We start from the raw sequence: 27,874 nt of genomic DNA on the forward strand, positions 1-27,874 counted from the left end.
GTTGGGGCCCACATTTACCTGCAACAAAAAAGTCAATTTTGAAATGTTGGAAACTTGAAGACAATTCAAATGCCCACACTTCAACCCCACAGCTGTCAGTTAACAAACACGCATTGTGCAGTTTAGTCTGCAAGCTCGTTTTCTGGGTTCACCTTTACAATGTTGCAATTAGAAGCTTTGCCCACTGCAATTTTCTTGCTGCTAAGTTAACTGTTCTTTTTAAATGGAAGCTCCTACCATCCCCAATCCCCATTCAACTCCCAGTGGCAGACACAATCTAAAGGGACTCACAATCAATAGACAAATGAGCCAGTCACTTTAATGTCTCATCTGGTAAGTGCAAAGCTCATTGCTATCCTGTAGACCACAGGTCATTCACACACAGACAAAATGAGTCGCGGGTCACACTATCAACTTAATTTAGTTTTTTTCAACTCACCCGCTGTTTTAATGCAATGACTGAATTTGAACATTATATTGTTAAATATTATTATAGTAATTTAGCTTCTCACTTTTATCCAAGCAAATTTGTAACCATGATGATAAACATTATTTTGAAGGCGCTATTGTCATAGGTCTATATTTTTAGAAATCGCGCTGCAGGCCGGATGAAATTGAACAACAGGCTGGATCCGGCCCACAGGCTGTAGGTTCCCCACCCCGACTGTAGACTCATACACAAACTAGATTTCATCCCCAATGAAAACCAATATGGGCCTGGACAAAGCTCTTGTTCCAGGCAATGATTTCCTTCAAATTCCCAACCCACAGGCTGCCATTACCTTCTCTTCAAAGGACAAATTGGCCCAGAGCTTTCATTCCCCAGGGTGGGAGAGTGGGGTCAGGGGTCATACCCCAGAGACTCCCCAGAAGATGTGCTGGGAGAAGGGCTGTACAGTAATTGTCTCAGAAGTTTAACCTTGCAATGGGCAATTACCCTGCACCGGGAACCATCCGGTACTCCGATTTTAGTCGGCGACTTCCTACGGTTCCAATTCTCTTAGCAGAATAGTTAGCCAGGAAAAAGTTAGAAGGATTAAAACTGCTTATAACTCGAGTAACTATGGTACTGAACCGCACCCCCCCTTATAACACCCGACCCAACTGGTAATTTATTTCCTCAACATCCAAGCTATAATTTGGAAGCTCAGTAGATCTAGGTTAAGGATCTGAGATAACAGTGCCCTCCTGTGTCAGTTTAAAAAAAATATTCTTTCATAGGATTTTGGCATCACTGGCAAGGCCAACCTTTATTGCCAATTCCTAACTGCCCTTGAGAAGGTGGTTGGGAGATCAGATAATCTCAAGATCACGAGGAAGAGGGAATCCAGGAAATGCATTAAAAACCCTCGACTGGTTAAATAAATCGCAGGCTGTTTTATCTCCATGTTAACCTGTTCACAATCCCTCACACAAAAATTTGACTTTAAAAATGAGGGAGCAAGGTGAAGTGACATAGTTTATTGGGAGTTAAGATGTTTAGATTTTTAAAGAAATTATATTGGTATCATCATTTGGAGTTTCCCAAACAGCCAAATCAATGTTCATATTAAGTCATTTACTTATTTTGATAAAACTTCTAAAATTCAGTTTATTAAAAAACTAGAAGAGCTCAACAGAACATCACTATATCATAGAAGGTAGAGATTTAAAAAAAAGATCTTGATTTGCCACATGACATTGCAGAAAATCTAATGACGCTAACAGAAGCTGGATCCTTCAATCCTGCAAACAAAAACTTCAATATGATAGAATGAGATGGGGTAGGAAGAGATGATAGCGATATAATTTCTTTTAAAATGTTAATGATCAGAACTTCCAAAAGACAAGTTAAAAATGCACAAGGAAACATTCTTGCATTTTATACTCTACAAGAATACGTCCTGAGGAGTTAAGAAAGATTCTGCAAATAATTCAAGCAATTTGCCGAGAACCTCTTCAATACGATTTTATTCCAAAGGAAATGTTGACCATGCCTCACAATGACCACTTATGAATTGAAGCTCTATTAAAAATTACAAAAGCAAAATACTCCAGAAATAAAAGCAAAAAGTGCTGGAAATATTCAGCGGGTATAGCAGCATCTGTGGAGAGAAACACAGTTCAGGTACATGGCCTTTCATCAGAAGGTTTTCTCATCACCTCTGTTTCTCTCCACAAAGGCTGCCAGGCCTGCTGAGTATTTTCTGGACTTATTTTTGAAGTTCTGAGGCTTAAGACAGTGCCTTGAGCAAAGTTATCCACATCGATCACATGTGGAACCAAATATCAGCATCTCAATAAAACAATGATCAAACTATTCAAATTTGTCCCAGAAGAGAAACGCTATAAAAGCCTGAAGCAAGGAGCAATATGTGAAGTGCTCAATTCACAAGCCAAAAACAGTAGAGAAGGAATTGAGGAATTTAGAGCAGAATAAAATCTCTCACCAGAGATACTGGCAGTTTGAGCGAGTCAACCAAACTTTGGAACCTTACCAATATTAATATTTTGATTTGATAAATGTATCCAGATATGATTCTATGTACTTTTAAGTGTTAAAGTATATGATGCTGTAACTCAAATCATCAAAAACTAATCTTTTTTTTTCAGATTCTGCACAGCAAAATGTACCCACCAGAGATGCGAGACAAAGGAATGACCCTACCATTATGGCTTCTTCTGCTCAGCGAAGTCAACTAACTACCCAATTTATTCCAAAATATGTACAGGAGTCATTCACCTCTTAATCAAATGGTGAGTTTTTACTTGATATTTACTGTTAAAACATATCAATGGCTCACTTTTCACTTACTTATAAAGAGAATAATTTCACCACAAAAAGAGTCACAAGCTGCCAGCTTTTAATCTTGGAAGTGATCCAACCAACTGTAGGCTGGCTGCAGCTTTGACTACATTCCAGAAATTTCCCTCTAAATAGTTTTGTGTCACAAAGTGTGCCACTGCCTCACTGAGGAAATCCCTCCCCTCCCAAATTGGCTGGAGTTTTTTTTGCTTTCCCAGGACATTACATGACTTCAGGTGGCGTGTAGAGTGTATATATGGTGATGTATATGTGGGACAGACTGAACGTACCAGTGGATTATTTCCTGTCTGTCATTCCCACACGTTTGTAGCAGTAGGAGTTCAATAAACTCAACTCTAGGTGAGGCTGGGATGAGGAGAGAGAAAGGAAAGGGAGAAACATCACCCATGGTTTCTACTTCTTACTGCTACTCAGTGACTCCCACTGATAGATGGGAGTGAAATGCGATGTGGAGAGCTCTGCACTCTGCTGCGGCATCCCACTCAATTGGAGTTTGTCAAATTTGCTGTTCCATTTTGTATGAAAATGGTCACTTGGATGGCATAGCCAACAACTGCCTGCACTCAGTGAAATATACAGCAAGACGAGACACATGCATTTTAGGCAACCTGGAGAAATGAAGAAAAAGCTGCAAAAAAAAAACTTTGTAATTTTACCCCAGAATGCATTTCTACCAAAAGTCGATGGTTATTAATTAGTTGGATGAGCTACCAGTATTAGTAGAATGGCTAAGAGTTTATCTTGAATATATGTGAGCATAAAACGGCACCATTCTTTACAACAAATACATTTTTGTTACAAAATATTAACCATATTAAAGAAGCTTTTTCCAATTTACAGCAAACAACTTGGCAATTTAAAAAATGCATATCTGATGTCAGCCACAACATTTCAGTTAAAACTGAGTTTTTGAGCGGTCATTTAAAACCAAGGTCCTACTAAGAATTCATGGCTCCTCTTCTGCATCATCATCACTTCCATCGATGCTGCTGTCCGTTGATAAATTTTCTTCATTCCATGCTTCTTCAGCCTCTCCTACCTCAGACACAGAATCAATCACATCTTGTGGTTTACTGTCTCTGGAAGGGGCTTCATTGTCCACTGATGTTTTTCTATTGTCCTCTGAATGCATTATACTGTCCAGTGATGGTTTTTCATTATCCTTTGAAGGCGTTACATTGTCCACTGACAGTTTTCCATTGCCCTCCAACAGTTTTGTATTATTGTCTGGAGGAGCTGAGATTTCCACAGACACTTGGCTGCTTGCCTGTGTCATCTTCTGTTCATCAACAGGCTTAACTGAGGATGGGTCAACTTCCAAAAATGACTCCCATGATTTCAATCGATATTCTCTTTCTTTTATAGTTTCGTCAATCTGGAAGTTCAAAATTATAATTAAGCAAGATTTTTTTTCTTTTTACAAGTGCTTCATAAACACATTATCCTGCTAGAAATGGGTAAACATTTTGCCGCATAGGTCAGACAGAAGCAGTACAGTCCTACACCTTCCTAAGATAAATAATTTTACTGCAAGATGTTTCAATTGTCTTACATAAAAATATCAAATATAGACATATTTTAAAATGTGCTAAGTAAACATTTTGAAAGGCCCAAGTAGCCTGCTCGAGCAAAGTAATCCTCAATCTTTGAATAAAGTTTACCATTGTCATTAGTTCAACCTAAAGTCAGCACTCCTAAATGCGAGATGCTTGTATCTACTAGAATTTTGAGCATGTCACCACTTGAATTCTACCTACGATATGTACGCAACAGACTCGACACCTGCACTCACTTAAAATAAATAGTGAAGCCGCCATAATGGACTAGCAAGTTCCGCCTTCTGTCCACAAAGTAATACCCAAGAATAAGTCTACTCGCCCTCAAGTTCCTATTAAAATATTGGCAGGCGGGTCACACTGTTCAATGCAAAATGCATTTGAAATCCCAAAATCAAATGTCTTAATGAGAAAAGCAATACTGTAGATGCTGGAAATCTGAAATAAAAACAGAAAATGCTGGAAAAACGCTACCCAGCTCTGAAGAGTCATACCGACTCTAAATGTTAACTGTTTCTCTTTCCACAGATGCTGCCAGGCCCGCTGAGTTTTTCCAGCATTTTTTGTCTTAGTGATATCTTTATACACGTTTTGCTTACAATACCTGCAAGTGGCACTGATGGGGGTTTTTAGTGTTAAAGCTTAGCTCACACCAAACTTTAGGTTGCTATTTTATATTGAAATTTGAAGTCTACAGGAAGCTCCACAGAGGGACCAAGTGGTTCTCTGCCAATGCACCTGATATATCAGAAAGGTTTCCTCATTATCTTGGGACTGGTGTATCAACAACAATGCAATTCATTTTAATTACACCCCCTCGAGTTCATACTGGGATTTGCCATTCAGACCTATCCAACACTGTTCATTCAGCTGGCAATCACCAGCACTCACTTACAACTGAGTAAATACATTTGCTTCTTCCCACCATGATTACTTTCTATCATTAAAAAAAAATTCTGATTGTCTGCCTAATAGAGAATTCCTCAGCTTTCGGTCTACTTAACAGATCACCACCCCTCGACTTTGAACCACTGCTGGTTTTTCAACCAGTACCCTCTCTGCCAAGGCAGGTAGTGGACCTTCTCTGTACGTACCACCTCAACTTAGGTGGCTAGTGCAGTATTGTGCCTGATCCACACTCACCTGAGCAGCAATGCCACAGGAACTAGTTACCATGCAGCAGCTGGCCCCTCAATAGCAGTGGTCATTTTGTTTCATTAGAATTATTTAAGTGGGGCAGTGGGAGCCTAGTTGCCGTTTTACAGAAACCTTGCTCTCAGGACAGGAGTCACATGAGACAGTGAAAGAAACCACAAAACTGTCTGTTTTATGACTGAAAAGGGCTCTTTTTTTCAGGAGAAACTATTGATGGGATCAGGGGAAATGCATACTAAAACATCTGTGTCGAGGGAGACATTGTCCACTCTCTAGATTGATATGTACTCTGAACAGAGGCCACAAGGACCGACTTGTCCTGCAGAATAAAATCAGCCAGTCTTCAGCCACATCCAGCTCTTGAAAAACTCCAAAACTAGCTCTTGCAATAGGAAATTGAGGGTGTATCTGGTGCTCATTTACACCCTTGCTACATGCTGAACTGAGAGAGTAACGTCCTAATTTGGTCACTATGAGCAGGAATGCATTTAGACAAAGGGTGCTCGCTGATGGAGATTACTGGTGTGTTATCAGACCCCACACACACTTAGCTGGTAGTATAGGGTGGAAGTAGTCCATAGCTAGCCTTACAAGTTTTTAATTTCAAATTGACTAAAATGCCAGATAGGCTGCTCTATTAGTCCTCTCGCCTGCAGATAGGTATTCCATCTTGTCACAGGCAGCACTTGTGGGTGAGGTTGTCGAAAATAAATAGCTTTGCCATAATCTTCTCCTCAGGGCTCTGCAGGGGGGTGGCTTACTTAGCAGGATTAGCTGAAGTTGTTGTGCGAAATCTTGGGTATTGCAAACAACAAACACAGCTGCAGAAATTAGAAGTAAAATTTTTAAATAGTTTTTAAATAACTGATCTACTGGCCTGCATATAAAGAGAAAATCAGATGCTAGAGTACTGTAATCAGTTGCAGCTACAGACTGCTCCACCTTCAGCTGTCTAAAACAATGCCTCTAAAAATAGCAACTCTTATTTGGGTTGGAGCTGAGACTTCTTGCAATTGACTATGATGTCCTAAATAGAACTGTGGCTGACCCTGTATTTGGATATAGCGCTTTGGCTCAGCAATGGTGGTCTTGCTTTTCAGCAATCTTTTAGAACAGTCCAAGAAAAGTGATTCACCAAACTGCTTAATTGCAGAGTTCCAGGGGTGATTACCAGTGGAATGGGACTTCCCTGTGCTTTGATTCCCTTTATGAATTAATTAGATTGCCGTAGAATCTTACAGCCAGGAGTAGGATATTTGGCCATCATACCTGTGCCTGCTCTTTGATAAAGCTATCCACTTAGTCTTACGCCCCTGCTCTTCCCCTTTATTTCTGCAATTTTTTCCTTTTTGCATATGTATCCTATACCATTTTGAAAGTTATCATTGAATCTGCTCCCACCAACCCCCTTTCAATGCATTCTAGGTCACAGCAACTTGGTGTGTACAGGGCAAAAAAAGCTCCCACCTCTTCCTTGCTCTTGACCAGCTTTCTGCCACTGGAAATAATTTCTTCTTAGTTACTCCATTAAAACCCCTTATTATTTTGATTACCTCTATAAAAATCCCCCCTTAGTATTCTCTGTTTTTAGAGAAGAAGAATCCTGCCTTCTCTAGTCTCTCCACCTAACTGAAGTCCTGCTCCCTGGCACCATTCTAGTAACTCTACCCTGTACAGCAGGGTGCCCAAAGGACCAGCAGTTGGGCCTCAGCTATTTAGAATCTAAACAATGACCTAGATGAAGAAACGGAGTGCAACATATCCAACTTTTCTGATGATACAAAGTTGGAAGGGAAAGTAAGCTGTGAGAAGAACACACAGAAACTGCAATGGGATATAGACAGGTTAAGCAATTGTGAAAGAAGATGGCAGATGAAGTACAATTTGGGGAAGTGTGTAATTATCCACTTTGGTGAGTGGAATGCAAATGTAGAATATTTTTAGAAGGTGAGTGACAAGTAAATGTTGATATTCAATGGGGGTGGGGGCTCCTTATATATGAATCACAGAAAATTAGCAAGCAATTAGGAAGGAAAATTGTATTTCAGAGGGTTGGAGTATAACAGTAAGGAAACCTTGCTGCAATTATATAGGGGTTTTGTGACACCACACCTGGATCAGTGTAATTTTGGTCTCCTTACCCAAGGAAGCATACTTAGCTTGGAGGGGGGTGCGTAACAAAGGCTCACTAGATTGCTTCGTGGGATAAGAGGGCTGTTCTATGAGGAAAGATTTGAGTAGAATGGGCCTATACAGTCTGTAGTTTAGAAAAATGAGGCGAGTTCTTTGAAACATATAAAATTCTTAAAAAGGTAGATACTAAGAAGTTATTTCCCCTGGCTGAAAAGTCTAGGACTAGGGAGCGTAGTCTCAGGATCAGGGGACAGCCATTTTGAATTGAAATGCAGAGAAAAACACTCCACTTAGAGTTATGAATGTTTGAAATTCTCGATCAAAAGTTGGGAGTTGAAATTCAGTAATGATCTTACCGAGTGGCAGACCAGACTCGAGGAGTCTTATGGCCTACAACTACTCCTTTTCCTTAGTTCTTTCATTAAACTTGTCCTGTCACCTTCAAAGGTTTTTGCCTGTATAGCCATTGTTTCTTTATCCTGCTCCTTCTTAAAATTCTACCATTAAATTTACATTGCTTCACATAGGAACAAAGGGGAGGCCATTCAGTCCCTCAAGCCTGTTCTGCTGTTGGATGAGACCATGTGACCTAACTCCATATACCCACACCTTTGCCCATGTCTCATACTGCCTTTGGTTAACAGAAACCCAGCATCAAGTGCTGTTTTGTGGAAAAACAAGAGTTCCAATCTTCTTCCACTCTTTCCATGTTGAAGCATTTCCTGACTTCATTTCTGAAAGGCCTGGTTCTAATTTTTAGGGTAAGTGCCCAGTCCATATCTCCCCAACCAGCAGAAATAGGTTCTCTCTATATATCTTTCAATTCCCCTTAATATTTTGAAAACTTTGATCAAATCACCTCTCAACCTTCTAAATTCAAGGACTTACAACCAAATCCAATACATCCTTCCAAGGTGTGATACCCAGAACTGAACACAGTATTCCAGATATGGTCTAACCAGAGCTTTGCATAATTGAAACATAACTTCTACCCCATGGTATTCCGGCCCTCTAAATATAAAGAGCCAGCATTCCATTAGCCTTTTTGATTATTTTCTGTCTTTGTCAATAATATTTTAACAATCTACATACCTTCATAGCTTCTAGCCTTTCACAATTTAAGAAGTACTTGAATCCATTCTTTTCAGGTTTAAAGCAGATTACTATATTTGTGACTGTTTTGTCCCTTCACTTATAGAATCATAGAATGGTTACAACACAGAAGGTGGCCACTTGCCCGTTGTGCCTGGCTATGTGTAAGAGCAACTCACTGAGTTCATCTACACTGCTTACAGTGCCGCTATCTTAGTCATCAGCAAAGTTGGATATATAGCTTTCTATCCCATTAGGCATTAATAAATAAGGTCAATGGTTGAGGCTCCAACACAGATCCCTACAGCGCACTGTTAGTTACATTCTGCCAATTAGTGTACCTGCCCATTATCACTACTCTTTGGCTGAGCAGCAGGACACAATCTTCTTCAACCAGGCCAATGATTTGCCTTCAATTCCATGCACATCAACTTTAGCTAAGAGTGTTTTATGAGGGACTTTTTCAAATGGATTCTGGTAGTCCTTACAGATAACATCAATAGACATTGCTCTGCCTACTACTTTAGTCACCCCTTCAAAAAATTCAAGTTTATCAGGCATGATCTACCCTTTACAAATCAATGCTGGCTTTCTGGTATTCAGTCATTCCATCCTTAATTATAAATCTAGCAGTTTTGACAAGGTTTGGCTAACTGGTCTATAATTCACAATTTCCTCCTCACATTTTTAAATAGTGGAATGACATATGCATTTTTCCTAATTTTTCTTCCCAAATGCACCATTCATTCACGGGATGTGTGTTTTGCTGGCTGGGCCAGCATTTATTGCCCACCCCTAGTTGCCCTTGAGAAGGTGGTGGTGAGCTGCCTTCTTGAACCGCTGCAGTCCATGTGGGGTAGATACATCCACAGTGCTGTTAGGGAGGGAGTTCCAGGACTTTGACCCAGTGACAGTGAAGGAACGGCGATATATGTCCAAGCAAGGGTGGTGAGTGACTTGAAGAGGAACTTCCAGGTAATGGTGTTCCCATCTATCTGCTGCCCTTGTCCTTCTAGATGGTTGTAGTCGTGGGTTTGGAAGGTGCTGTCCTAGGAGCCTTGGTGAATTCCTGCAGTGCATCTTGTAGATGGTGCACACTGCTGCTACTGTGCGTCGGTGGTGGAGGGAGTGAATGTTTGTGGATATAGTGCCAATTAAGTGGGCTGCTTTGTCCTGGATGATGTTGGCCTTCTTGTGTTGTGGGAGCTGCACTCATCCAGGCAAGTGGGGAGTTATTTCATCACACTCCTGAAGCCTTGTAGAAGATGGGACAGGCTTTGGGGAGTCAGGAAGTGAGTTATTCACCATAGGATTCCTAGCCTCTGACCTGCTCTTGTAGCCACAGTATTTATATGGCTAGTCCAGTTCAGTTTCTGGTAAATAGAAACCCCCAGGATGTTGATAATGGGGGATTCAGTGATGGTAATGCCATTGAATGTCATGGGGTGGTTAGGTTCACTCTTGTTGGACATGGTCATTGCCTGGCACTTGTGTGGCACGAATGTTACTTGCCACTTGTCAGCTCAACCCTGGATATTGTCCAGGTCTTACTGCATTTGGGCATGGACTGCTTCTGTAGCTGAGGAGTCACGAAGGAAGGAAGGTCACTGATGGAGCAGTTGAAGATGGTTGGGCCGAGGACACTACCCCACTACCCTGAGGAACTCCTGCAGTGATGTCCTAGAGCCGAGATGACTGACCTCCAACAACCACAACCATCTTCCTTTGTGCTAGGTATGACTCCAACCAGTGGAGTCCTCACTGTTCACAACATTTAAGTTGACTGTGCACAGAATATTTTTGCCTTCCCTTAAAATTCAAGCTTATTTGCTAAAGGATTGGCCTATATGCAAAAATGGAAAATATCTTGGAATGCAAAAGTGCATGGGATAGTTAACAGTCTCAAAGTTACTAAAAAAGAACTCAGCAATTCTGGTGCCATTGAATTTTTCTCTAAATCATTTACCAAATAGCTTAATATTTTTTAATGCTAAAAAATGACCGTACAGACATGTTGTAGGTGCTAAGGGAAGGCGTGGAGCAATACTCTAAATGTTTCCTAATCATATTTACGTGAGGGCAAGTGGCCTGATCCTATCAAGAACATATGTTTACTTAATCATTCAAATTAAGAACTGGTCAACAGAAATGACTAAACATATTTTCCAAGAATTATTTCATCCCAATCTTTCCTTCATACCTGGTAATCAATGATACCATCCCATGCTTCAGCAGTTATTTGGCGTCCACCAAACCATCTTCCATTAAGCATCGATATACACAGATCTGCTTGTTCTGGTTCTTTAAATGCCACGGAGGCTACACCATTAGGGTGTCTCTGGAAATTAGAGAATACATTCAGCATTAAGACATGCCTGCATTTTTAAAAAATAATCCACACATACATATCATAGAAAATAGAACTGATTTTTTTTAAACAGCCAAAATTCTTACATCAAATACAAGTGTTTTCTTGACTTGACCGAATTTTTCACATTCCAGCCGAATGTCATCTCGGATCTCATTCAAAACCAATGGATCTTCCTATAATAAAAGTTTATTAAAAACTTTAAACAAATGCCATAATAGAGTGTGACATTTTCTCATGCCAGTTCGAGCAGCCTATTGAAACTTTGGATAAAATTTTGATCATGTGCATATGCCAAAGTTGACAAAGAATGGTACATTTCCTGGTTTGGCAATTTGTAATGGCTAAACTGTGTCTCCTAACCATAGCATTTGATTAGATAAGCAGCACTGAACATGGATTTGAATTCTCTTATAGCCACCATCTTATTCTACTAGCTAAAGATAAATGCAAAACCAATTCAAACTAAACCAGATCAGTAGAAAATTCTGGGATTAAAAACAGCTGCAAAAAAAAAATGTTGAGCTCTTAAGAGCACAGACTTTATGCAGGTGTTAAAACAGTATGGAAGATTCACTGTGTGCATTTCTCACGTGGACCATTTTAATACAACCTCTGATACAATTGGATCATAATGTGGTTAGATCAAAACCTAACTATGATTTAACCCTGATACAGAAATGGTAGCCATGGCTTTAAAGAATACCAAGAGCAAATGTGAAAAATACATCAACGTGTATTCCATTTGTGCCTCGACTTACCTCAAAATCCTTTGGATGAAACATGTTCTTAAGAATTACGACTCGTTCGCATCGTAATCGTGAACTGCCAGGTTTTCTTTCTGGTCTCCAATCCAGCTGCCTAACAAGAAGGATTTATGTTTGTCAACAGAAAGTTCCCCTTTAATTAAAAGCCTCTAAACAAGTGGAGTTCTGTATCCGCAAGAATCCACACCTCAGCATGGTTTTTGCATAAAGTTATCTATTTGAGACAAATAGACACTTACTAGCAGATCCCTTTGTTGTTGCTCATGGCAAATCATGGTATTATATCGCCTAACATACAGTTTATTATGCGGCTGTTGTTTGTGCTGTTAGTAACACTTTCATATCCCTTTAGGGCTAAAGTATTTAATTGCTATAAATAGGTACATGATAAAGTGAGTTGGAGCGTAATACTGGAAATGTTTCTCTGCAGATAACCTCTTGTAAATTCTCAGCTCTTCCCCAAAGCCACAGGAAACCTGGAATAAATTTCTATTTCAAACTGATGCAATGCGTTCGCTCATCTGATGCCCGTTAAGCTTGCTTGTTGCTTATTCACTGAGAGGGGAGCAAGAAGTGTTATCTTTAACGCCACACACAGGGGCGAGGCAGGAGGGTGTGGGGAGTAGAATGAGTTAAATGGTTATATTGGCAGGCCTAGTAACAAATTTTTAAAAACGATTTCACAGGTTATGGAAGTCACCAGCAAAGCCAGCATTTTTTGCCCATCCCTAATTGCCCTTGAGAAAATGCTGGCAAACTGCCTTCTTCACCTGCTGCAGCCTATGTGGTGTAGGTACTGTTAGGAAGGGAGTTTCAAGATTTTGAACCAGCGACAGTGAAGGAATGGCAATATAGTTCCAAGTATGGTGAGTGACGTGGAGTGAAATTTGCAGGTGGTGATGTTCCCATGCATTTGCTGCCCTTGTCCTTCTAGATGGTAGAGGTTACAGTCTTGGAAGGTGCTGTCGAAGGAGCCTTGGTGAGTTGAAGTGCATCTAGTGTATAGCACACAGTTGTCACTCTGCGTCTATGAAAGAGGGAATTAATGTTTAAATTGGTGGATGGGGTGATGATCAAGAGGACTGCTTTGCTCTGGATTGTGACAAGCTTCTTGAGTGTTGTTGGATCCACACTCATCCAGGTAAGTGGGCAGTATTCCATCACTCTCCTGACTTGTACCTTGAAGATGGTGACAGGCTTTGGGGAATCAGGAGGTGAGTTGCTCACTGCAGAATTCACAGCTTCTGACCTGCATTTGTAGCTACAGTATTTATATGGCTGATCTAGTTCAGTTTCTAGTCAATGGTAATGCCCAGGATGTCGATAGTGGAGGATTCAACAATGATGCCATTGAATGTCATAGGGAGATGTTAGCCTGTTTGTTGGAGATGGTCATTGCCTGGTACTTGTGTGGCATGAATGTTGCCCAGGTCTAGCTGCATACTGGATCTGAATTGTGGGTGGTGCTAAATATTGTGCATCAATAGCAAAACAGCCCTCCTTCTGTCCTAATGATGGAAGGTGTGTCATTGATAAAGCAGCTGAAGATGGTTGGACCTAGGACACTACCCTGAGGAACTCCTGCAGTGATGTCCTGGGACTGAGCTGATTGGCCTCCAACAACCACAACCATCTTCCTTCGTGCTAGGTATGACTTCAACCAGTGGAGAGCTTTCCCCCCACAGTTTTGCTAGGGCTCTTTGATGCCACACTTGGTCAAATGCTGCTTTGATTTCAAGGGCAGTCATTCTCAGTTCCCTTGAGTTTAGCTCTTTTGTTCATTATTGTAACAAGGATCTGACTGGTCCTGGTAGAACCCAATGCAAGCATCAGTGAGCTGGTAATTGCTGTCCAAGTGCCATTTGATAGCACTGTCGAGGACACCTTCCATCACTTTGCCGATGACCGAAAGGGTACTGATGGAGGTAATTGGCTGGATTGGATATGTCCTGCTTTTTGCGGACAGGACATGCCTGGGCAACTTTCCACATTGTCCGTTAGATGGCAGTGCTGCGGCTGAATTTGAACAGCTTGGCTAGGGACTCGGCTAGTTTTGGAGCACCAATCGTCAGTACTACAGCAGGTCACCACCATCATCATCCCTGGGTATGTCCTGCCCCATCAGCAGGTCAGACACAGCAGAAGTGGCAGTAAAGTGGTATACAGCCAGGAGGAAGTTGCCTTTGGAATCCTCAACATCGACTCCTTGAAGTCTCATGGCATGAGATCAAAGATGGATAAAGAAACCTCCTACTGATTACCACCAACTGCCTTCCCTCAGCTGATGAATTTATACTCCTCTATATTGAACACCAATTGCAAGAAGCAATGAAGGTGGCAAGGCCACAGAATGTACTCTGGTAGGGAACTTCAATATCCATCACCAAGAGTGGCTCAGTAACACCACTACTGACTGAGCTGGCCCAGTCCAAGGACATATCTGTCAGACTGGGCCTGCAGGTAGTGAGGGAACCAACAAGAGGAAAAAACCTACTAGGCCATGTCTTCACCAATCTACCTATCATAGATGCATCTATACATGACAGTATGGGTAGTGACCACCGCACAGTCCTTGTGGAAACATAGTCTCACCTTCACACTGAGCATAACTTCCATCGTGCTATGTGGCAGTAGCACCATGCTAAACGGGACAGATTCAAAACAGATTCAGCAGCTCAAAACTGGGCTTCCATGAGGTGTTGTGGGCCATCAGTAGAATTGTGTTCAACCACAATTTACAACCTCATGGCCTGGCATATCCCCACTCTACCATTACCATCAAGCCAGGGATCAATCCTGGTTCAATGAAGAGTGCGGGAAGGCAAGCCAGAGGCAGCACCAGACATACCTAAAAATGAGGTGTCAACCTGGTGAAGCTACAACATGAAACCACTTGCATTTCAAACAGCGAAAGCAGCATGTGATCTCACAACCAACAGATCAGATCAAAGTTCTGCTACATCTAGTCGTGAATGGTAGTGGACAATTAAAAAACTAACAGGAGGAGGTTCCATAAAATCCCCATCCTCAATGATGGGGAGCAAAAGACAAGTCTGAAGAATTTGCAAAAATCGTCAGCAAACTGCTGAGTGGATAATCCCATCTCGGCCTCTGAGGTCCCCAGCATCACAGATGCCTATCAGCCAATTCGATGCACACCACGATTTAGGGAATGAGTCAATAGCATTGGTTCCATACATAAAGGAAAGGTACAAAGAGATACATAAGCAATTAGTTAGCTAGCCAGTTAGCTCTGATCAAGTGAGAGGGAGCTCACTGAGTCCAGGCGTGTCAGAATAGGAAATGTTAAGCCATCCCATTAATAGGGATAGTATGACAGATTACCATATATACTCAAGTAATAGTCGATCTTGTGTACAACCCCTGACTTTTAGCCAAAAAAATCCTTAATTTTTCATATGTCTGGTGTATAAGTCGATCCTAGTTTTTGAGGAATAGTAGAACGTGCTTTTTCATGTTTTTTGATGTACAGCGCTGCACCAAAATAGTGTGAAGACAAGTTACTATTGGTAATTATAATTTCTTGATATTATAGTCATGCTACCAATACTATTAGATTACCTACACTTTAATCATAATATCCTCTGGTACCATGCTGCATAATTATCGCTTGTAAAGCTATCTGAGGTGAGAAATACTGCCTGTTATGAATCTATTCAGGGACAGGATGCCAGCAAAACAGATGCCACCAACAGAGTTGCCAGGTTGGAAATTCAGTAACAAAAATACTTTTCCCCAACATCATCCTCTGCTACCATGATGCACAATACATCTTATTAAATTGCTTGAAAGGAAAAATAAAATGTTGCCATTTGGCAACTTCTTGGCTCATTTTGGGGGAGGGGTTGGTGGGAGCAGTCTGCGAACAGCTCATGTACCACCGTAAACAGGTAGCAAGCAATGGGAGAGGATGGTACTACAATTAACAGAAACTAAAGTGCAAGGTAAATCTTTATTTGTAGATTTAAAGTGGAATATGGTCATTGAGTGTGGTTTTCCCTCATCGTACCCAAGATAAAACCTAGGCTACAGCTATCGCTGCTTAGCCTACTGAAAGCATGGCATAACTTAACAATATTGGTAAATATTTTTCATGTTTTAAGAAACCAGTTGTCCGTCCAGCATGCATGAATTACATTCCCTCAAAAGTATTACTCGAATAAGCTGAACCCCTACTTTTTGCCTAAATATTTGGTTTAAAGAAACTCGACTTTTACATGAGTATATACAGTATTATTTTTCCGGTTCTCAAACACAATTTTTTGAATTAAGGTCAGATCTGATTATATTGCAGACCAAAGCAAGCAGCTCAACGACTTGTATCTGGTATCATCCCACTGACTGGAGAAGCACACAAGGGAGCCGATCAGAAAGGCAGTATCTGGTTTGGAGCACAAGGGTTCCTGCTTTGACATTCCTTGGTAAAACTACTGCATAATTAGGTATAGAAGTACAGGCAAATTCCCAAAAGATAAAGATTGGGATGCCTATTCTTCACAGGGTTCAGGTCAGCCAAAGGGCATGGTGATATTGAGCAGCAAACCTCAGATAGCTATCATAGTAATTTACAGTCAGTCATTCTTAATTTTAATAAAATGAAATTAAAGTCTCCCCAATAAATCAGGCAAAATTGGATTTTAACGCACTTTTTTTGCAGAAGCAACTTCTTCTTGTAATCTTTGCTTTTCTTCTTCTTTTTGCTGGCATCATATTGTCCTTTCATTTCAAACTTGGCAATTTCTACGTGCAGCTTATATCCCCTCATTTCAGTTTCATCCAAAAATTTGAGAGCAAGGTCAATAGATTCTTTCTGGAATGCAGAAAGAAGTATTTTTTGTAAAGGAAGGTGATTTGTATGATGGCTTTTAATATAAAGGGATTGGGTACAAGAGTAAAGAAGCATTAATGCAGTTATAAAGGGTCTTGGTGAGTCCCACAAAAATAGTGTGTACAATTTTGGTCTTTTTACCTAAAGAAATAAATACTTGCCTTAGTGGGAGTGCAGTGAAAGTTCACAAGGATGATTCATGAAATGAGAGATTTGTCCTACGAGGAGAGGTTAAGTAGACTAGGCCTACGGCTAAAATTAATGATGAGAGGTGACCTAATTGAAGTATATGAAATTTTTAAGGAGCTTAACAGGGTAAATACAGAGATGCTTCCCCTGGCTGGGAAGCCTTGAGCTAGGGGTCAGGGTCACAGTACATATCAGGGAGGTGGCGGGGGGGTCGGCTATTTACGACTAGGATAAGGATACATTTCTTCACTCAGAGCTATGGATACTCAGTTGTTGAATACATCCAAGGCAGAGATTAATAAATCTTTGGGTACTAAGGGATTAAGGAACATGGGAAGGTGGAGCTGAAGTATGATGGAACAGGTTCAAACTCCTGTTCCTATTTCGTTTGCTCTTAAAGGAGAGCAAGAGAGATTTCGGAAAGGCCTGGAGCCCTTCCAACGGTGGAGCAATTAAAATTAGGGATGCACAAGTCAGATGGTTGGACAAAGTTACAAAAATAGGCTCAAGTATTTCATCACATGATAACGCCAGACAGAAATAACGAGTGGAAGCCCTGCAACATTGTTGACACTGAATCAGAGGATATGGTAGGAGTTGGACAGAAATCCAGTGAAGTGAATTATGATCTGTGTATTTTATTTTCTTCAATCGATAGAAGTGGATGTAATGGATGCCTTTGGATTTTGCATTTCAGTCAAATTAAGAAAAGCATGTTTGTTCCACCAAATATTTAAAGTCTGCAAACAAAGAATTTCAACAGATTACTTGATCTCCATGCATTGTTCACTTTGATACAGAAAATGCTTGTATAATAAAAGAAGCATTATACTAAATGATGCACAAACTAGGTAAGGTGGAGCTGTGTACTTTTAAACTCAACTTGTAACACGTGAGGTCCATTGCAGCCAAATTGCACAGATACCTCCTGAAGCCAATTAGATTGGCAGTAGCGAATGTCTGCCTAAAGTGAGGGGCACTACTGGGATTACATGCAGTCCTGACAAAGAGGAGCCTGGACTCAGACGTAAGTTTGGGGAAACAGCCAGGGCAAGGCTGGCAGGCCCCAGCAAGGGGGAAGTGGAGGTTGAGGGGCCAGGCTTAAGAGGCCAAGGAGGGAAGATAAAGATTGAAATATGACCTTAGTGGGGGTTGTGCTTTCAATGCATTCAGGGAACTGCAAAAGTGAGCTCGCCCTGCCACTTGCCCAGCAGTAACTCATCCAACTAAAGCTGCCTGGCTTCCCACATGGTGTGGGCTTCCTCCTGCTGCAGGTAAAATACCAGCAGGGTTAGGGTAAGACCCTTAAATGGCCACTTAAGGGTCTCAATAGGCCCAAGGGCTATTGGGCTACCTGCCACCTCCCCTGCCCCCTATAAAATTGCACAGGTCACGGGAGGGTGGAAAGGTCACCTGCGAGATTTTATGAGAAAACCCACCTTCACACCGGCTGGTGTGGGGCGTGTAAAATCTGGCCCCAGGTTATTTGTTGTTCACTAGGCTATCAGACAGATAACCTCAAGTTTATTCCTGGTAATTAACTATTATTTATGCACCCAGTACGGATTTGAAACCAACACATCCACAGTTACCTAGATCATTTCTTTCCACCAGTTTTGATAATGAGGACCACATTCATTTACTCTTGTGTCAGCCATGGCTCAGTAGGAAGCACTCTCACCTCTGAATCACAAAGTTCCCGGATTTAACCTTATTCCAGGGCTTGAGCACAAAAATCAAGACTGACACTCGTGCAGCACTGAAGGAACACTACACTGTCAGAGGTGCCATCTTTCGGATGGGGCGTTAAACCGAAGCCTCATCTACCTGCTCAGTGAATGAAATAGTGCCTTGGGACATTTTACAAAGAGCAGGGGAGATATCCCTAATCCCCTGACCAATATTTATTCTTCAATCAACATCCCAAAAACAGATTATCTGACCATTATCACCTTGCTGCTTGGAAGAGTGCTGTGTGCAATTTGGCTGCTGCATTTACTAGATTACAACAGTGACCATACTTCAAAAGTACTTCATGGCTGTCAAGTGCTTTGAGGCGTCCGGTAGTTGTGAAAAGTACTAAATAAATGTAAGTCTTTCTTTTTATTTCCATGAAACCGCTCACCGGTGGTGACTTATCTGTCAAGAGTCTTATTTGCCTTTCTCAGATCTCCACCTGATTAATAGTAAAAGCGCTATTTCTATCAGCAGTCTTGCTAATGACTTGCTTGTGAATAATGACTTAGTATTAACCAGCTAATTCAAAACAGGAAGAGGAAAATTTTAAATATCTGTAATGGTGCAGCAAATATTACAACTAAATTAAATTCCCAGTCAATGGCCAAATAGTTATGTACCTTTAAGAAGCAGCAGAGACCATCCCCCTTGAGATTTCCATCTTTGTCCTTGTATAATTTTATCTTATACTCTTCTGTTTCAGGGTTTTGCATGATAATCCCAAATTTTGACATGAGCTCCACAAATTCATCATTTGTAATGTCTGGAGGTAACCCTACAAGTGAGAAATAACTACTGGTGACTTAAAACAAATATTCAAACATCAAACTGCTTCTTCAGGAATTCAAGGCGCAAATAAAGATTTCGACTGTCTAAGAACATTTCTCTTCAACCACATGGCAACACATTTAAGTAGTATGAATAAAAGCATTTACTCCAGCAGTTTTTGAGGTAAAACTTGTGGAAGAATACTTCTTGGAAGTAGTTCCATGATCATTAAACAAGAACAATATCAACAGGATATTGCAGCCCATCTATAAGATAGATACTCCCAAGATAAAAAACAGCGAGAAGATAACGGGTTACCATCTCATCCCTTAAAAACAGCATTTGGAACCTACAGAAAAGCTCTACTGAAGTGTACCAGAGAAATTGAGTCAATAGGCTATGGATTCACATTTTACCTCCAACTTGGAGAACAAAATCTAGATTGACACTCCACTCTATGCCAAGGGACTGCTGCACCCTTGGAGGTGTTTTTTTTTAAACAATACATTAAACTGAGGCCTTGTCTTCCCTCTCAGGGAAGGGGACAAACTCATAGCACTATTCTGAAGAACTGCAAGGGTGTTTACCCCAGTGTCCTGGCCAAAGTTTCTCTCATATCCAGCATTAAAATCATATCATCTTGTCCTTATTACATTGCTGTTCCATGGCAGGGATGCTTCTATTTCATTTTAGCAACAAAAGCTTAATAAAGTGTTCAAAGTATGATCAGATGAGACCACAGTGGTTTAGAGGGAGTTCTTGTGCTAGCTGCTGCTAGAACACTTGACATCGAACTTCAACTTCATATTGTGGACATTTACCCAAATTAAAAGTGAAAAAGTAAAAACCTTAAGGCACTTTGTTCTCTAACTGATTCTGCATTTGCTTACAGCGAAGAAAGCCCATGTTTTATTTTTGCTTGTAATTTCATTTCTTAATAAACCCAATTTGCAATTTGTAGTTTGGGATATACAATCTGTCAGAGGGTTATCTATTCGTGAGTCATGAGAGTGGATCCATGATATTTCTGGTGGGTGCACAGTAAAACAAAAAGTTCCCAGTATTGACTTTGTAATCTTCTATCCAAGACTACTTTACATATGGGGCCATATTTCAGTTCGTAGAAAATGGGGGTTGGCCTGGGAAGTGGACCTTTGAGCTGGACAACAGAAAAGCATCTGGATTTCACCAGCTTGTGACATTCATCTCATCATGGCAAAACCAATCATACAAGATTCATTTTTATCAACTCATATCTCTCAGCCCAATACTCACCAGATACATACACACTTGTGTTCTTCTGCTCCTCAACATCAATCCAGCCTTAAAAAAACACAAATTCACATTGTTAAATATGAATGAACCTACATAATATAGATGAGACATACAAAATGGTATAAGTATCTTGACAGCACTATAAGCTTCCCAAAGACCAGAGTAGCACATGGCCTAGCAGTAAGGAAACCCTGTGTACCCTCGCTCAGTATTAATTTAGCAGCTTTACAATTTTTAAAAAATCATAAAATCTATTAATTGGGATGCAGGTTGGAATAAATGATTAGAGTTAATGTCGCCAACATTTGTCACTTCACATAAAAGTATGAACAACATAGGTTACTAAATCAAAACTGATAATTTTTCAAATTGCTTATCTAGGTGAGCAAATTCCCATTTAACTGTTAGAAGTATTACATGTTGGTAGACCAAACCTTTGCCTGCTGCTTTGTAGAGGTTATTGAATTAAATTTGTGTCCAAGGTCAAATGACAACTTAAAGAAAGCAACACAAAATGTGACAAACCAGCCTAAAAATTATTTGCCATTGTTTTTTTCTAAAACTGGTAACAGCACAAAAATAATTACAAGGAACTGCTCCAATAATCTTGTTCGATGTGTAATCAGTAATGTCAATACTAAGATTACTGGAATGCAAATTTGATAACCCATCATCAAGCACATAAGAATGTGCATTTAATGTAACGTCCTCCACAACATTCGCGTTTTACAGCCAATGAAATACTTTGGAAATATAGCTGCTGTTGTAACATGCGGAAGCTACTATGCACAAAGCAATGTCCTACAAACAGCAATAGGCCAGATTCAAATTCAGCGCCATGTTAAGGGGGTCTCCAGGCATTCAGCAACAGTGATATCATCAAGCAGGATAAGCAGCTGAACACATTTATGCATTCTCACATTCAACAAGTTAAAAGCACTGAATCCTTTCACTTTTAATTTTAGATTTTACAGGTAATGAAATGAACGATTGGCACATAAGCATGAAGTTAAGGTACAAGATAAAATATCACAAATAAACATTTATGTTAAAAATGTGGAATTTATGAAGAAATTCGGCATATAGATATAAAAATGAAGGGCCAGTGAAGCTGTTTAGCAGCAAATACGTATGCAGTTAAAAACCCACTTAAATCTCATTCTACAACTTGTAACTTATTTAAGGGTTTTTACAGCAAGATTAAAAGCATAAGAGTAGAAGTTCATGTCAGTTCTATAATTTCCAATCGATTACATTCTGGGGAGGCTGAACCAGTGCGCACACTGGGGAAGCACAGAATCTTTGAAAGTAACTTCTGAATAGCTGTTTCTCCAGAAGTTGTCGTCAGTTTCAGAGGAGTTCTATTGAGCTCCAACAGTTCTGCCCTCATTACCACAGCAAAATCCGGGCCAATGAAATAACCAACCAGATAATCTGTTTCAGTGATAGTTGGCGGATAAACACTGACGAGGAGATTGGGGAGAAGTTCTTTGATCATCTTTGAATAGGGACATGGGATCTTTTATGTCCACCTAACCAGGCATACAGGGCAGGGCCTTGGTTTAATATCTCATCCAAAAGTGGCAACTTGATAGTGCAGCATTCCCTTGGTACTCCAATGCAGTGTCACGATAAATTATATTCTCAATCCCTGGAGTGGGACTTGAATCCACAAACTTCAGACTAAAAATTGGGAACCCTCCCACTGAACCATATCCTAGACAGACACTGTTTGCTAGTTCGGAAGAAATCTAAATAAACAGAAGATATAACCTTCTAACTTGCTGTCAGACCAGAACACATCAATGTGGTCAATGAAAGTCAACAGAATCACATAAGAGTAGGGAAAATTAACAATAGGGCAAACTTAAAGGCTTTGTATCTGAATGCGCGTAACATTCGGAATAAAACTAATGAGTTAACAGCGCAAATAGAGATAAATAGGTATGATTTGGTGGCGATTACTGAGAAGTGGTTAGAGGGAGAACAGGTATGGGAGTTGAATATCCAAGGGTACTCAGTGTTTTGGAAGGAGAGGCAGGAAGGAAAAGGAGGTGGTGTAGCTCTGTTAGTAAAGGAAGAGATCAGTGCTATATGAGGAATAATATAGGCACTGGAGAGCAATTCGTAGAGTCAGTCTGGGTAGAAATAAGAAATAGCAAGGGAAAGAAGTCCCTGGTGGGAGTAATCTATAGGTCTCCAAACAGTAGTTCAGCAGTAGGGCACAGTATGAACCAGGAAATACTGGAAGCATATAAGAAAGGCACAGCAATAATCATGGGTGATTTTAATATGTATATAGATTGGACTAATCAAATTGGCAAGGGTAGCCTTGAAGGAGAGTTCAGAGAGTGTATTAGAGATTGTTTCTTGGAACAATACGTTGTGGAACCAACCAGGGAGCACGTTATTCTGGATTTGGTTTTGTGTAATGAGATGGGATTAATCAATGATCTCACAGTAAAGGATCCTCTAGGGAAGAGTGATCATAGCATGCTAGAATTTCAAATTCAGTTTGAGAGCGAGAAACTTGAGTCCCACACCAGTGTCCTGGAGTTAAACAAAGGTAACTACATAGGCATGAGGGCAGATTTGGCCCTAGTGGACTGGGCAGGAAGACAAGGTAGGACAGTTGATGAACAGTGGCAGATATTTAAGGAGATATTCAATTCCTCCCAACTAAAATATATTCCAAAGGGGAAGAAAGGTGGTAAGAGGGGGAAAAGCATCCATGGCTAAGCAAGGAAGTTAAAGCTAACAAAGAGTCAAAAACTAAGGCATGCCAAATTGCAAAGGTCTGTGGCAGGCTGGAAGATTGGGAAACTTTTAAAGATCAACAAAGGGTTACTAAAAAAATAACAAAAAGAGCAAAGGTAAATTATGAAAGAAAACTAGCGTAAAATGTAAAAGCTGATAGCAAAAGCTTCTTCAAGTATATAACTGGAAAGAGACTAGCTAAAGTGAATGTTGGTCCCTTGGAGGATGAGACTGGGGAGTTAATAGTGGGGAACGCAGAAATGGCAGAGACGCTTAAATCAATATTTTGCTTCAGTTTTCACAGTGGAGGACACTAGTACCACCCCAATAGTAACAGGTAGTGCAGAGGGTATAGAGAAGGAGGAACTTAGAACAATCACTATTACAAGAGAAAAAGTACTGAGCAAACTATTGGGATTAAAGGATGACAAGTCCCCAGGACCTGATGGCCTATATCCCAGGGTCTTAAAGGGAGTGGCAGCAGAGACAGTGGTTCCAAAGTTCCCTGGATTCTGGAAAGGTTCCAGTGGATTGGAAAAATGCTAATATAACTCCCTTATTCAAAAAGGGGTTGGGGGGGAGGCAGAAAGTAGGAAACTATAGACCAGTTAGTTTAACGTCTGTCATTGGGAAATTGTTGGAATCCATTATTAAGGAAGTAGTAATGGGGCATTTGGAAAGTCAAAATGCAATCCATCAGAGTCAGCATAGTTTTATGAAGAGTAAATCGTGTTTGACTAATTTGCTAGAGTTCTTTGAAGATGTGACAAACAAAGTGGATAATGGGGATCCTGTAGATGTAGTATATCTGGACTTCCAGAAGGCCTTTGATAAGGTGCCGCACAAAAGGTTAATACACAAGATAAGATCACATGGAGTTAGAGGTAATATATTAGCTTGGACAGAGGACTGGCTGACCAACAGAAAGCAGAGAGTCGGGATAAATGGGTCTTTTTCTGGATGGCAAGCTGTAACTAGTGGGGTGCCACAAGGTTCGGTCCTTGGGCCCCAACTATTTACAATCTATATTAATGACTTGGATTCAGGGATAGAAGGTACTATACCTAAATTTTCAGATGACACCAAAATAAATGGGAAAGAGTTGTAATGAAGAAATAAGAAATTTACAAATGGATATGGACAGGTTAGGTGAATGGGCCAAAATATGGCAGATGAAGTTTAACGTGGATAAGTGTGAGGTTATCCATTTTGGTCGGACGAATAAAAAGGCGACTTATTATTTAAATGGAGAGAAGCTTCAGAATGCTTCAGTGCAGAGGGATCTGGGTGTCCTCGAGCATGAATCACTGAAAGCTAGTATACAGGTACAGCAGGTGATAAGGAAGGCAAATGGAATTTTGGCATTTATTGCTAAAGGAATGGAGTATACAGATAGGGAAGTGTTGTTGCAACTGTACAAGGCATTGGTGAGACCACACCTGGAGTACTGTGCACAGTTTTGGTCCCCTTACTTGAGGAAAGGTGTAGTTGCATTGGAGGTGGTTCAGAGGAGGTTCACTAGATTGATTCCAGAGATGCCGGGCTTGTCTCAAGAGGTGAGATTGAGCAGTTTAGGCCTATACTCACTAGCGTTTAGAAGGATGAGAGGAGATCTAATTGAGGTATATAAGATGCTAAAGGGGATAGACAAAGTAGACATGGAACAGATCCCCTTGTGGGGCATTCTAGAATGAGAGGCCATAGTTTTAGGCTAAGGGTTGGTAGATTCAAATCAGAGATGAGGACAAATTACTTTTCTCAAAGGGTCGTGAATCTATGGAATTCACTACCTCAGCGTGCAGTGGATGCCGGGACGCTGAATAAATTTAAGGAGATAGACAGATTTTTAATTAGTAACGGGTTGAAAGATTATGGGGAGAGGGCGGGAAATTGGAGTTGAGGCCGAAATGAGATCAGCCATGATCGTATTGAATGGCGTGGCAGGCTCGAGGGGCTGAATTGCCTACTCCTGCTCCTAGTTCTTAGGTTCCATTAGGAAGAGTTGTGAAAAAATTACACAGTAAACTGAACCAGCGAGCATGGTACTTTTCAGATGATTGCGAACTGTTTAAACTCTCCATTTAAAACTGTCAATTAGATTATTGTCTGCTATTACTCTAAGGTATCCATTAATACCATCATCTTACACTCACTCACTGAGCTAATGTTCCTACAGATAGAGCAAGGGGAAAAAGGCAGACAGAAAACGTACTGGTACAAGAAAATTGCTAGGGACATTTTTGCCAACTCCCCAAGAAAGCTCCAAAAGACCAGGGCCGGTATTTTCTGCACTCGCCCGCCCCCGGGATCTTCTGGTCCCGCAGCAAGCCAATGGACTTCTGGCTGAGATTAGAAAAATAACATTACCCGCATCAGCTTTTCTCTTTTCTCCTTTGTGCTTTGTTTCTTTCGGATCAATCTGAACTGTATTATTCTGTGAAGACTTCTGCAGAGCGGCAGATGTCTTCTGGGTTCCAGTGCCTGAATTCACAGTACTATCAGGGCTTTCTTCAAAGTAACCGTAGCTAGCATGATATGTGGCCAGAAAATCTTCAGTGATCTGAAAATAGATTTCAGTAGTTATTAGATAAGCATTTGCTTTCAACGAGCTGGCACAGGAGGAGGGAGGAGAGATTTGGGGGGGGGGGGGGGGGGGGGTAAAGGGAGGAGAGATGGGGCTGGGGGGGTAAGGGAGGAGAGATGGGGCTGGGGGGGTAAGGGAGGAGAGATGGGGCTGGGGGGGTAAGGGAGGAGAGATGGGGCTGGGGGGGTAAGGGAGGAGAGATGGGGCTGGGGGGGTAAGGGAGGAGAGATGGGGCTGGGGGGGTAAGGGAGGAGAGATGGGGCTGGGGGGGTAAGGGAGGAGAGATGGGGCTGGGGGGGTAAGGGAGGAGAGATGGGGCTGGGGGGGTAAGGGAGGAGAGATGGGGCTGGGGGGGTAAGGGAGGAGAGATGGGGCTGGGGGGGTAAGGGAGGAGAGATGGGGCTGGGGGGGTAAGGGAGGAGAGATGGGGCTGGGGGGGTAAGGGAGGAGAGATGGGGCTGGGGGGGTAAGGGAGGAGAGATGGGGCTGGGGGGGTAAGGGAGGAGAGATGGGGCTGGGGGGGTAAGGGAGGAGAGATGGGGCTGGGGGGGTAAGGGAGGAGAGATGGGGCTGGGGGGGTAAGGGAGGAGAGATGGGGCTGGGGGGGTAAGGGAGGAGAGATGGGGCTGGGGGGGTAAGGGAGGAGAGATGGGGCTGGGGGGGTAAGGGAGGAGAGATGGGGCTGGGGGGGTAAGGGAGGAGAGATGGGGCTGGGGGGGTAAGGGAGGAGAGATGGGGCTGGGGGGGTAAGGGAGGAGAGATGGGGCTGGGGGGGTAAGGGAGGAGAGATGGGGCTGGGGGGGTAAGGGAGGAGAGATGGGGCTGGTAAGGGAGGAGAGATGGGGGGGGTAAGGGAGGAGAGATGGGGGGGGTAAGGGAGGAGAGATGGGGGGGGGTAAGGGAGGAGAGATGGGGGGGTAAGGGAGGAGAGATGGGGGGGGTAAGGGAGGAGAGATGGGGGGGGTAAGGGAGGAGAGATGGGGGGGGTAAGGGAGGAGAGATGGGGGGGTAAGGGAGGAGAGATGGGGGGGTAAGGGAGGAGAGATGGGGGGGGTAAGGGAGGAGAGATGGGGGGGGTAAGGGAGGAGAGATGGGGGGGGTAAGGGAGGAGAGATGGGGGGGGTAAGGGAGGAGAGATGGGGGGGGTAAGGGAGGAGAGATGGGGGGGGTAAGGGAGGAGAGATGGGGGGGGTAAGGGAGGAGAGATGGGGGGGGTAAGGGAGGAGAGATGGGGGGGGTAAGGGAGGAGAGATGGGGGGGAAGGGGGGGCGAAGGGAGGGGGTGGAGGGGGAAGAGAAGGGAGGGGGTGAGGGGTGGGGGGATAGGGGAGTGAGGGGTGGGGGGATAGGGGGGTGAGGGGTGGGGGGATAGGGGGGGGAAGGGAGGGGGGATAGGGGGGGGAAGGGAGGGGGGGGAGGGGGGGAGGGGGGTGGTTGGGAAGATTGGGGAGGGGGGGGTTGGGGAGATTGGTGGGAGGGGGATTTGCCGGGGCCGGGGTTAGGCCCCGGGGTTAGGCCCCGGGCTCGGCGCTGTTACCTTGGGGAACCAGGCTTTCTTCTCCCCGTCCCACTCGAACTCGGTGCCGTCCGCGTCCACGAAGGTGTTCGAGCGGCTCCGAGCCGGATCGGCCTCTTCCCTCGGCCCGTCCAGCAGCTGCTGCAGCCGGAGCTGCTCATGGAAATCAGCGTTCACCTCCTCCCCACTCATCATCCTCACCCTCGGCTGGAACAAGGCTTAGAAATCGGCCAAAAATAAATAAACTCAACAACACCGCTCTTAAAGTCACCTTAAAGCAGGTCTCGCGGCACCGCTAGTGCGCACCTTCCTGGTAATGCGTC

The 27,874-nt window shown here is 42.3% G+C and overlaps 1 protein-coding gene across 1 annotated transcript; it reads right to left on the reverse strand.

Moving 5' to 3' along the window:
- Window positions 1-1,922: 1,922 nt before the first annotated feature.
- Window positions 1,923-27,874, reverse strand: htatsf1 (HIV-1 Tat specific factor 1). Its single transcript, XM_078568438.1, has 9 exons — window positions 27,573-27,874; window positions 25,820-26,012; window positions 20,696-20,743; window positions 19,273-19,427; window positions 16,545-16,708; window positions 11,872-11,971; window positions 11,197-11,286; window positions 10,943-11,080; window positions 1,923-4,181 (listed from the first exon to the last, which is right to left on the reverse strand). Exons 1-9 carry the CDS (start codon window positions 27,744-27,746, stop codon window positions 3,753-3,755), a joined length of 1,491 nt encoding a protein of 496 aa, XP_078424564.1. The 5' UTR covers window positions 27,747-27,874; the 3' UTR covers window positions 1,923-3,752.

The sequence above is a fragment of the Cetorhinus maximus genome, chromosome 22 (genome assembly GCF_964194155.1).
Source record: "Cetorhinus maximus chromosome 22, sCetMax3.hap1.1, whole genome shotgun sequence".
Classification (NCBI taxonomy): Eukaryota; Metazoa; Chordata; class Chondrichthyes; order Lamniformes; family Cetorhinidae; genus Cetorhinus; species Cetorhinus maximus.

Coding starts and splice junctions, on each gene's coding strand:
- htatsf1 (XM_078568438.1), bottom strand. CDS start 27,746: ATGATGAGTGGGGAGGAGGTGAACGCTGATTTCCATGAGCAGCTCCGG. Junction 16,709..19,272: donor GTCTCTGCTGCTTCTTAAAG/GTACATAACTAT, acceptor TCTGCATTCCAG/AAAGAATCTATTGACCTTGC. Junction 4,182..10,942: donor ATGGTATCATTGATTACCAG/GTATGAAGGAAA, acceptor TTGAACTTCCAG/ATTGACGAAACTATAAAAGA.